The sequence below is a fragment of the Saimiri boliviensis genome, chromosome 1 (assembly GCF_048565385.1).
Source record: "Saimiri boliviensis isolate mSaiBol1 chromosome 1, mSaiBol1.pri, whole genome shotgun sequence".
Lineage (NCBI taxonomy): Eukaryota > Metazoa > Chordata > Mammalia > Primates > Cebidae > Saimiri > Saimiri boliviensis.
Genome location: NC_133449.1, coordinates 225,654,090 through 225,666,108, shown reverse-complemented (window position 1 = coordinate 225,666,108; position 12,019 = coordinate 225,654,090). Strand labels below are relative to the sequence as shown.

The following is a 12,019-nucleotide window of genomic DNA, read 5'->3' as shown; positions in this document are numbered from 1 at the left end:
TCCTAAATGTTATCAGCTCATTTTACTTTTTGTAGATGCTTTGGCTTAGGATGGTTTGGTTGCCTAAGGTAAGATAGGGCTTCATTTGTAAATCCGCTATCTGAGGCTGTTGGTTCAAGGGCAGAGAAAACCAGACAGGCAGGGAACGTTATCAGTATACTTCCTGGCAAAATGATTTTCATCACATTGTTTTCAACTAAAGACTATAGTGTCTATGGGACAGCCCAATTAAGGAGCTATCAGAAACTCTTACATGCCTTCATCATACTGTTCTGTCTGATAAACTTCCCCAGCAAGTGGTCTTAAAATCAAACTGTGGAACTCAGAGATGTAAAGCTGGCATACTGTTGTCTTCTCTCTTGGACCCTCTGGAGTGAGATTCTCACAAGGGAATTCTCTGGGCTCCACACTGCTCCTTGCTCACCTTTCTTTAGTGATTCCCCCAGCACCATCAATGCTGATCCCTTCCCACTGGACCCTGGCTTCTTCAGTGGATCAGATGCAGTTACTTTAAAGGGAATCATCACCTTAGATGGTCACGTGCAGAGGTTGAGGACTGAATATAACTGACAATGCCATTCCGTTTTTAAAATATTGAGGCACTTTTGGAAGACTTCGTTTGTTCTGCAGAAAAAGCCCTGATTTTATTGCTAAACATTTTAAAAACCATTCTCTGCGTCCCCTTCACTTTTTTTACTTCTGTCATCTCTACATTGTCAGGACTCAAATGTCACCCCCCACCAGGCTGCTGCTGGATTTCCTGCTTCCTGGGAACTTGTCACAACTTCCTTCTTCTCACTTCCCATTCTGCTGCTGAGAGAAAAAAGAGAGGCTTTCTCTCTTCTGCGTTTGTCCGAAGCTGGTCAGGAAGTTCTAGAACAATTACTAAACCACAGATCCATAAATGTCTTATTTTCTAGCTCTAACCAACTCATCTTGCTATGAGTTATGATATAAACTAAAAAAAAAAAAAAAACAAAAACTAATTGATAGGACAAGTAGTGCAATTAATTCTACAATTAACCTTCATTACTTAAATTCTTCTTGAAAATATTTCTGGAAGATAACTCGATTTTACATTTTGTTTTTCATTTTGGTAAGCATAGTTTGGCTTTGGCAACTTGACACACCTACAGTTTCCAACACCCACTTGTCCCCTTTCACCAACTGATTAGAGTTGATGCAGAAGAATGGCCAGATGTGTGGATTTGACTCTAAATCCAGCGCCCCTTCTTCTTTCACAAATAAACACACCAGTCTGTCAAGCAAACTATTGTGAGAAAAGTCGGCTTTGAAAAAGGTAGAAACAATAAAGAAATAGCCCTTAGCCCAGAAAGAGACACTTGAAAGAGGCAGGAAAAAAAAAAAAAAAAAAAAAAAGGAGTAACAAATCACAGACCATAAACCGTTATTCTTTTTCTGCAGCAATGTATCATTATTTCCCTTTCATAAACACTAGGGTTCCTATTTCCCTTCCTTTCCCAAATGTCTTGGGCATTGAAAAGAGAATGCAGAGTATTAACTAATTCCAGTGCTTTCTAAGCTTGTTTGTAGGTTTCTGCTCATTTGAAAGGATTTCACATGATTTGGTAGAAAAACAATGGAAAACAAACGCCCCACATCAAAACTTTGAGTTTTCCTTTTCCTACGTGAAGATCTTAGAAGACTTTCTGTACAACATTTGCAGACGGATGTGTGACAGCTGTGGTGTGGCATTAGCTCTAAGTCAAATACCATTTCTCCGTGAACAAGTCACACTGCATATCAGCATTAATTTAATTATGTTAAACTTCACAGGCTTTATTATATTAACCCAAAAGCCAAGGAAAACATAGGCTCTTTTCTCATCCCTTAACACATTACTCGTGAGTGGGAGAATTCTCAGATTCCTTTCTGCAAAAGACTACTGAGTTTTTAATGAAAATTTTGACTTGCGCTGTAGTTTAATTTGATTTAGAATCAAGAATGGATTCTTCTGATTCTAACTGTGAGCAACTATGAGTCATAGATTAGTTCTAAAACACAACCCTACCCTCTGCTTTGTCTTTAAGTTCAGATAGCTAGTGGTGGGTTGACCAGGTAGAAGAACAACATTTACTCGCTCCTGGAAAATCATTTTATAATTGACAAGATTGTTATAAAAAATAAGAAAAGAAGATTTAGTGCAGTAGCATCTCACAGATGCTTTTCAAACAGTGTCCCCTGCAACTTTTAAATCACATGGAGGTATTTAAATCTAATTGCTAATTAGTTTATGGCAATGCATAACCATGGAAAAGGCCAAAAAAAAAAAAAAAAAAAAAAAAGGTTTGAATGAGTTTTGGCAGTCTCTCCTTACATTTGGATGGTTAGCACTTCGTAACTGAAGACCTGTGCAAACAAGCTTGGGGTAAAGGAGCCTACTGGCACCATTCATTCTATGGATTAAATGCAAGTTGCTCTGGGGGCCTCTGCCTGAGGCCCCCTGTCTCACAGTGGTCTCACAGTTCGAGTAGCTCACATCCTTCTGAAAATGCTGTTGATAATTACTGCTTTGTGGGGCAGTGAGCTCACACTATTACACAAGATTAGTGCTGTTCTCAAGAGCTGGCCAGATTGTCTTTCCCGCATAGAGGTTTGCCAGCTAGGAAAATAATGGGCATATTGCCACTTTAACAACTATCAGGAGACCCCAAGTTAGTTTTTCTTCCCTTCAGCATATTCATGTTTTTAGGATCCAACTCCAGGCTGCCAGCATAGGGTAGTGACACCAAAACAAACGTCTCTTTCTCCTTTAAAACAAAGCTGCTCTTTTCTTTTCAGTTGTCGGTCAGCGCATTACCCCGTTCGACTAAAAGACAGCAGCAAAACCATAACCTCCCTTAAAACATAAATAAATAAGGACCCAGAGTAGACTAACCTTAAGCAAGTACAAGGATCAGAAGAAGGTTTCTCTTTACCTCGCGGGGAAGTCATTTGCCCCTAACAAACGAGACAAAGTTAAACGAACCACTCCCCCTCTGGACTGCAAACAAATGCCTATTGTGTAGGCCAGACATGTAGGGATAAAAAAGTCATTTTAAAGTACCGAATGTTTTGATTTCTGTAATAAGTAGTCCTCAGAGCCTCTTTTTAGATAACCATTTGACCCGTGTTCTGAAAGGCTGGGGCCAACCCCAAGTGGTTTTTCTGTTGGTTATTTAGTGAAAAGATGGTTTCTTATCAGCGTGTGCGTGTTTCAAACAGGTACCTGTCCTCTTGGGAGAGTGTTCTCTATTTGGAATTTGCTTTTATACTTCGGTGGTTATCTGCTTGCCCTTGGCATCCAGTGTATTTGGATTGAATTTTGTAGCTATGGGAGTACAGCTGTGGCAATACGGGCCGCAGGTGATGAAAAGAGTTTGCGCACAAAGAAGTCAGCGTTGACTGCAGGTGTCGTGTTTTCATAGATAATCTAGATAAATTTTTACTTAAAGACATACTAACCATGATTCACACTGCAGGCATTGCGTTTGTGTGCTTAGGTGTTTATCTATCATCTAACCTGTCGTAAGGATTTTAAGGGGGCACATTTGGCTTTGGTTCTGAGGCAATTTCACCATTGATGTAAATCATCTGATAATTTAAAAAGACAGAGTGGAAAAGAATAAACTACTGTAGGTGAACATCTCAGTCAGAAAATTCAGATTATAGATGCAATGGCCTGCAACAGAGCAGACTGCAATCAGGTTGGCAAATACCGATTCGCTGAGGTCGGTCTTCTTGCAAAGTATTCTCTTTGTGTTTTCACTCACAAAACTGAGAGAACATATCCCAGACAATCTTTTAATATATTTTTTTTTGCCATGTGGAGCACATAATCATGATTTTCCGGAGGTGGGGTGGTAGTCTTTAAGTTCTCTTTTGTTAAGTGATGTAGCTGGTAATTCCTAATATAAGAATGGGTATATATCACCACCTAGTGGTTGTATCCTATTTTGAGATTCAAAACCCCTTTTACAGAACTCCACCCAGATACGCACAGGAGTAATACTATCTGTAAATTAAGTTCCTGTAGCTTTGAGTAGTTTTAAATTCTAGTATAAATTGCCTGATACTGTGACCCTGAAAGTTAAACGTGAAATAAGAGGGTTTTTCAAATGCAGCATGAAGCTAACACATGTAGTCAAATGCTTAGTAAAATCCTAGCAACTAAGGCAAATATTAGGACCTGTCTGTCCTGTTTCCACTTTATACACAACAGTAGAACCCTGCAGAAAGTTTTCCTTGCCTGGTTTCCTTGGGAAGTGAACCGAGAGGGCTTTTGCGGGTTTTTTTTAAATATTTTTTTTTTTTTTATGTGAACTAAATTAGCGATGTTTGGAGGAAAACAGACTAAGTGAAGAGCAGTGATGAAACTGTTCAAGAAAAAACTTCCAAATTATAGTTTGAAGCTCAGCAAATTCTCCCAACAATTAAAATAATATATTATGAATGACTAGTGACTGGACACATGTCAAGAATGGTTTGTCCCATTGGGATGTACTTGGTAAAATCCTTAATTGGTCATTCAGTGTAATCTAAACTATGGCGAATTTTAAAGAACAAAAGATGACTGCAGCTAAGCTGTAAAATCATAGACAATATGTGAATAGACATAGAGAAGGCTGGAAGGTAGGCTCTTGGCAGTTACAGATTCAAGATTTTCAGTTCCAGTTACACATGAGATCCTGAGGGTCTGCAGTATGAACTCATTTGTACTTTCGGCCCAGGCACAAATTTGAACCATCCCCAGTGACTGGCTAGTGTGTAAAAACCCTTGGTGAGCTCTCAAGTCTGTCTGTTGGACAGCTTAGCTTTCCCATTGCAAGAAGTGGGTTGCTGTCTACTCTGCTGACCATTTTGGATGTTCTCCACTGTATTTACGGCAGGAAATGATCTGCTACACAGGTGTGTGTGAATAGAAGCATTCCCAAGTCTTAGGTCTTAGGTACTTCTTTAGTGCCAAGAAGTTGTGTGTGTGTGTGTGTGTGTGTGTGTGTGTGTGTGTGTGAGAGAGAGAGAGAGAGAGAGAGAGAGAGAGAGAGAGAGAGTCTCAAATTTATGACTCACAATAATATGAACTTTAATTTTGTCTCGTGTCTATGAAATTCCTGTGTTCTTTTTGTTTATATTGTATGACTTAGGAGCCAGTACAGAGGAAAAGAAATGGAAAGATTCTAAACAGAGTTTCTGACCCTTCTAGAAAAGCAGTGCTCATTGTTCTTTGCAATTATTTGACCAAGTTAAGGAATTGTGAAATCTCAGTTAAAAGAACTTGAAATGGGTTGAGTATGATGAAGAAGCGCTAGTTATCAATTAGGTTTTGATAAGAACAATTGCTCTTAAAAATTCTTAGCCTTTTGCTCATAGATGGATTTGCTTCTGTATGTGACATGCAAGGGCCAGCTGGGACTTGACTGTGACAGCAGTAACTGATACTGGATGGTCTTGTTTCCTTTATTTACCTGAAAGTAGTACTGAAGATTAACCTAAGGCAACTTCTTTTTTAACACAAAGAAGGAAAAAAAAAACAACTCCTGTTTTATTTCTAAATCTTACCTATTTCTGAAAACATGCTTTTTTAACTTTTACAAAAAGGCAGTTATCCATCTCTGCATAAGGAAAAGGTCAATTAGTATACATTATATTTTTATCATCAGCTTGTTTTGTTCATCCTTGTGATGCTAGTTATCTGTTGAGATTTTAATCCATCGATCATGGCCATCTGGTGTCTATGTTAAAAGACAAAAGATCATCTGGTATCTCTGACTGACAGTTCAGACTTCCTAGACACTTTGTAGCCAGAAATTCACCTTGAACAGATGTAAACCTCATCTGAATTTAGTAGATTGTTGGTAACTTTCAAAAGCAGAGACCTCTCCCCACTCCCCATCCACAATCATCTTTTTTTTTTTTTTTTTCTGGTATGGTGAATTAAGTTGGAGACTTGCAAAGAGCTGGGAGGTAGAGAAATAGCTCTCTAACCATTCTGAGCGAGAAAAATAGTCAAATCCCTCTGAGACACGTGGAATTGAGGTCACTCTGAGGGTTAAGGATGCTGGCATGCACAGAAGTCATGTACGCTGCAGAAGACCTGCAGAATGAGTCTTCCCTTTTGTGTTATTGTGAGACAGAAATAAATTTTTGACAAATACAGATTATTTGGAACAAAATAATCAAAATATTTAGAGTTTGATAGACTTCGATGAATAGTGTCAGTCTGCTCTGGGTTTTCCCCCTCTGTTGGGATTTGTTCACAATAAGTTCTCCGGTTTGTGGAGACGATTTTCATGTGAGAGTCATATTTATTAGCTGTTAGATTTTGTCCAGCGTTTTTTGAATCATTTTATTTTGGCAGCTGATTTACTTGAATTCAATTGGGGGAAAAAGAAAGAAAAACAATAACTGAAAAGTGACTGATTCCAGCTTAATTGAAATGGTTGTCCTTTTTGGCATGTTATTACAGACTTGGAGAGCTAGTTATTTTATTGGACTCTAAAAAGAAAGCATTTTATCGTATATTATCCAGCATTAAGCAATTATATGCTAGATATAAAATAATTATCTCAATAAAATGCAAGAAAATTTTACATCTGAGTTGGCTTTCCTCTACATCAACTATTTGATTTTTTCTTTTTTTGACTGAGTCTCACACTGTCGCCCAGTCTGGAGTGCAATGGTGTGATCTCAGCTCACTGCAACCTCTGCCTCCCAGGTTCAAGCAATTCTCCTGCCTCAGCTTCCCAAAATAGCTGGAATTACAGGCGCCCACCACCACGCCCAGCTAAGTTTTTGTATTTTTAGTAGAGAAGGGATTTCATTACATTGGCCAGGCTGGTCTCAAACTCCTGACCTTGTGATCTGCCTGCCTTGGCCTCCCAAAGTGCTGGGATTACAGGCGTGAGCCACCTGGCCCAGCAACTATTTGATTCTTATGTCACAATTTCCTCTGCTGTCAGAAGAGAGTGAAAATGCAAAGTAATTTTAGGGTTCTCTTTCAGGTATAGTGGTGATCTAATTCTTGTCCCTGGGGAGGCAACAAGAGTTTGAGATGTGTAGTGGGGAACTTGAGTCCCTGAGGCACAGACAAACGTGGGGCAATGACCAGCATTTATTTTTACCTAAGGGGTTAAAATGAATTTCCCCGACCCATGCTGGCTCTGGGAATAATTCGTAGTTTGTACATTCAGCTCTAGAAGAGAGTTGATCCAGGATAGATCACTCAGGATGTTTGCTCATAATTCCAAGTGAAGAGCAAAGAAATCAAGATGGGAGATAATGAATTTTCCTTTGCTAATTCCAGGAATCTATATTTCTGTATGTATAAGACACCATATTGTACGAGAAGATCTTTTACACTCTTAGAACTCAGAATTGATTCCCTGAGAAGGGATTTCTTCTTAACACTTTAGTGAAAAGAAAAATACATTATTGAAGCTAAAGTTAAATATTTATTTTTTTATACTCTGTCCCTGTAAGTAATGTTAATTTAAATAAGGCTATAAAAAATTCAGAAGGACATAAAGAAAGTTGTTCAGAAAACTGGAGTTTTCTTTGCTAAGTCAGTTTGGCAATAACATGAAGCAAAATCAAAACATCCTAGCCAAGATAAATCTGCACAATGGAACGATCAGATATGAGGTAATAGTGTGACATGCCTGTGGGTATCAGACATTCTTGTAAAAACCACAGAGCTAAAATTTGGTCCTGTACCATTAAACCACAGCTCTGCCAAGCAACAACAGGAACACTGGTTTTAAGTCATTGCTGCCAGCCAAATGTAATTCTCACCCAAAACAATTAAATCTTTTACCAGAGGCCTGAATTTGGGCAGTTTGAGCCCTGAGAATCACTTTAGTGGCATGGACTCTGAATCTCATTTCAGTTTGAAAATGAGATGGTTATTGTTCAGATCAGGAGGAAGTGTCAGCTGCAAAATACAAGGCAATCAAGTGACTTTGGCTAAGAAATGGGCTTGAAATTGAAATGGGCTAAGAAATTTGTATTTTTTTGTGAGAAATACACATCTCATTTTATAAAGTTTATTTTTAGCAATTAGAAAAATAATGCTCACCATGGAGAACTTGGAAAAGTTCATATCACTCAGGCATAAACTCTGGAAGATTTTACTGCATTTGCTTTTGGTCTTTTATACACACAAACACACACACACACGTGCACGAACACATACATATACCCATACACAGCTGTATCTTTCAAGAATAAATGAAGAAATGAAGTAAACACAAGACACACACACATACATCTACCCCTACACAGTTGTATCTGTGTGATACAGATATATATCTGTGTGATACAGCTGTGTAGGGGTAGATGTATGTGTGTGTGTCTTGTGTTTACTTATACAGAATGTAAGTAAAATTTGGATCGTTGTAACATAATTTAACACTTCTTTTACTATCTCCCATTTCTTCATTTATTCTTCAAATAGGGAATTGTGCTGGATTATTTTAAGAGATAATGCATATCTCTTAAATGTATATATACATGTGTATATAAAGGTAACCAGCAGAGAAATGTCAAACCCATGAAATCATCTTCAATGATCTCAGCATACATTATACACAAAAAAATCTGTAGTAAGATTTTTTTTGAAGGTGTCTCTTCATATCAATATGCATAAATGTCACAAATGTTTCTGTTAAAAGGAAACAAATCATATATTAAATAATAAAGTACAATTCAACTGTATAGTGCAAATAAGAATCACATCTAAAACAAACTGGCTCTGAAAGGTTGTATATAAAATGATCAGCATCGGTATGTCAGATAAATACAAAGAAATAAATATTGCAAGTGTCTCAACTTTTTAACCAAATAGATGAATTTGGGTAAAAAGCAATTACAATAAATGAGACAAAGGTACTTTATAGTAGTAAAGAAGAGAAAATACAGGCTGAAAATTTGATTGAACTATCATCACAATTATATGAATTCATATGTGCACGTAAGTGGTGGAAGAAAACAGTTATTAGAGTTTTTTCTATTTCTTCCATTAATTTTATTGAATTAATATTCATATGATAACATTTCTTAAATTGAGGGTTGATTATATGTTAAGAAATCTAGAATAACTAGACCAAAATTTCTCAATGATGTCTTATTGCCATATAATAGATATTCGTTGAAAAAGACTTTGAGACACATATTTTTTACTCACAGTTTAACAGTCTTTATCTCCAGAATAATTTCAGCTATATGAAACCATAGAAATTTTTGAGTCTGTTCCAATTAGGTTGTGATATTATACTGTCATTGCACTTACGTTACTCTTTAGCAAGTAGTTACCTTCTCCCTCCATTTTTACAGCAATATGAGAATTGGAGGCCCAACCAGCCAGACAGTTTCTTTTCTGCTGGAGAAGACTGTGTTGTAATCATTTGGCATGAGAATGGCCAGTGGAATGATGTTCCCTGCAATTACCATCTCACCTATACATGCAAGAAAGGAACAGGTAATGATTACCCTGTTAATAATGTGTACTTAATCTTCATTTCAATTATAAGATAATTCAGCAATTTGTGTCTCAAATTCCTTGTTTGAGACACAAAATGGATATGTCAATGTATGTTATCTCTCATTGCTCTGGAATATTTCACTCTTCCAACACAATTGAAAAGTTTGTTTTCAGCAGTGTTCTCACCTTAGATTTCAGGTCCTTGAGATAACAGTGTGGCATTAATTTAGGAATGCTGCCTGGTAATATCTTTAAGAAGAACAACTGCCAGCCCAAAGGCCAATAGACTTATTTTTATTCTGATGAGTAGAACATTACAAAATAAAATAGTCGTCTACAGTTTGTTAGTGGTTTGAAGTACTAGAGCTGCGATCCACTGCCCTCCCTGGGTTGGGGCTGCAATCTCCATTTATTGCAGTCCTCATTGAGACCTTTCGTTGTTTTATGTGAGTCCGTGCCCCAATCCTGAAAGACACAGTCCCAAATGCCATAATTCTAAATGTTGAAATCCCAAAAGATTAAAATCCCGAAAATATAATTCTGGAAAAAAACAAATTTTAAAGACATTTATTTTAAAGAGAAAAAAATTTAAAGACATTAATTTACATTTTTAAATGCAGATTTATTAGAGAAACATATAAAAATGAGAGGATGCTTCATAAGCCACTTTAGACAATAAAATAGATAATTAAAACACCACATATATTTTCAAGCGTAAGCACTCAGGTATAAAGGCAGCTGGGGAAAACCCAAAATGTATGAATGCACATCATTCTGCTTGCAATCATGTGCACCAGATTTATGACTGTGGTCATCTGAAATACCATGATGGACAACAGAAATATTTTCACAAGATTTATCAAAAACTGAGATGGGTTACTACTGCATATTCAGTCACCCGAAGCACTGAGATCTTGATATATTTTATCTTTCATAAATGAGAGGTACAAAAGAACATCTCTTCATTTATTGCGGAAGTTTCTACATTTTTATGTTGAGAACCAGGGAAGCTGAAGCCAGTAGTGTAACTCTCAGTTTGAGACTGAAAGCCTCAAGACCTGGGGGGGGCCTCTGGTGTGTAAGTCTTGGAATCCAAAGGCTAGCGAGCCTGGAGTTCTGATGTCTAAGATGGTAGGATTCTGTCCCAGCTCTCACAGAGAGATCAGCTTTCCTTCTGTATCTGTTCTCTCTGGGCCCCTGGCTGATTGATTGGATGGTACCCACAACAGTGAGGGCAGATCTTCACCACCTCATCCACTCATGTTGACACATTAATCTTCTTTGGAAACACCCTCTGACATGCCCCAAACAATGCTCCACTAGGTTTCTAGGTATTCCTTAATCCAGTCATGTTGACACCCAAAATTCAGTGTACAAGCCTACCCCTTACAACTTGGCACCCATATGCATCTTGTTAAATAATATTTAAATTCCCAAATGAAAACAATAACAAGGTAATATAATAATTCCTCCTAACATGATGTAACTATCCTGCGTACAACCAAAAATGCTCTAATCCTTTCCCTAGAATTTGGCTTTAAGGATTTCAACTTCGAGATTTTAATATTTCAGGATTATGGTTTTGGGGACTTTAGATGTTAGAGATTTTAGCCTCTAGGGACTTTGGTCTTTAGGACTTTCAAAATTTGGGATTATAACTTTTGAGATTGTGTCTTTGGGGTTTATAATGGACACTTGTTTTTGCTAACTGCCTGGTGTCTGTAGGCATTTGAGTTTTTTAATCTTTCCCTTAGAAGTTATTTCATGCTTATAAACTATGGAACTCAAATGCCATCCTTATATCTATAGTTGAATATTTACAAGATAAAATAAGAACATGTGTAATGTAAATTTTATGAGAATTGTTTAGTTAACTTTAAATAGAAAATAGTTTTAAAGCTATTTTTTAAAAAGGTGTGTTTATCATTTGCCAGTTTCTAAAGCATGCTGTACAGACTTTTCCCCTAAACAAATAGAAATTCTGTAAAAAAAATTTTAACCTATTTGCAATGAATAAGGGTGTTATCACAGGAATATTTATTTAGTTTCTAGACCCAGACTTCCCCCCCACCAAATAAGAGTACAAAGAACAAATATAAAATATAAACCAATTTGATTCATTTGTCTTTGAATACAAAAATAATAAAACTAAAAATCACACTGTATCAACATTTTAGGAAGATTTAAACCCCAATAATGAGAAATTCCATTAGAAGAAAGAGAACACTAACACCCACAAAGCCCTAGTCTCATATGAAAGTCAACTGTTAGCAATGAGTACATTACTCTGCTATTTTCTCACCCAAGGTAGAATGTATTCTCAATACTTTTTCTACGTGAGAAGGTTTCCTGATTATGTGCCTTACTTTAACTCCTCTGCAATGGGATTCATAAAAATAGCAAATTAAGTATTTTCTGATTTTCTTTTTCCAGTGTAGAAATCTTTAATAAATTGTTCATCTCTATCCAAATGTCATGTTTGCCTTATTTTGTCTCCAGATGGTCCCTGGAGTCATGCTTTTCATTTTATGATCTGAACAC

At 37.0% G+C, this 12,019-nt stretch overlaps 1 protein-coding gene across 3 annotated transcripts in view; it reads left to right on the top strand.

Annotated features, from left to right (window-relative positions):
* The window catches only part of VCAN (versican), a 107,275-nt gene that overhangs the window by 89,624 nt on the left and 5,632 nt on the right, over positions 1-12,019 (top strand). For all 3 annotated transcript variants that reach the window (XM_003920784.4, XM_074384085.1, XM_010340685.3), the window contains one exon: positions 9,331-9,475. In XM_003920784.4, coding sequence (XP_003920833.2) covers positions 9,331-9,475 — 145 coding nt within the window. The remainder of the gene's footprint in view (positions 1-9,330; positions 9,476-12,019) is intronic.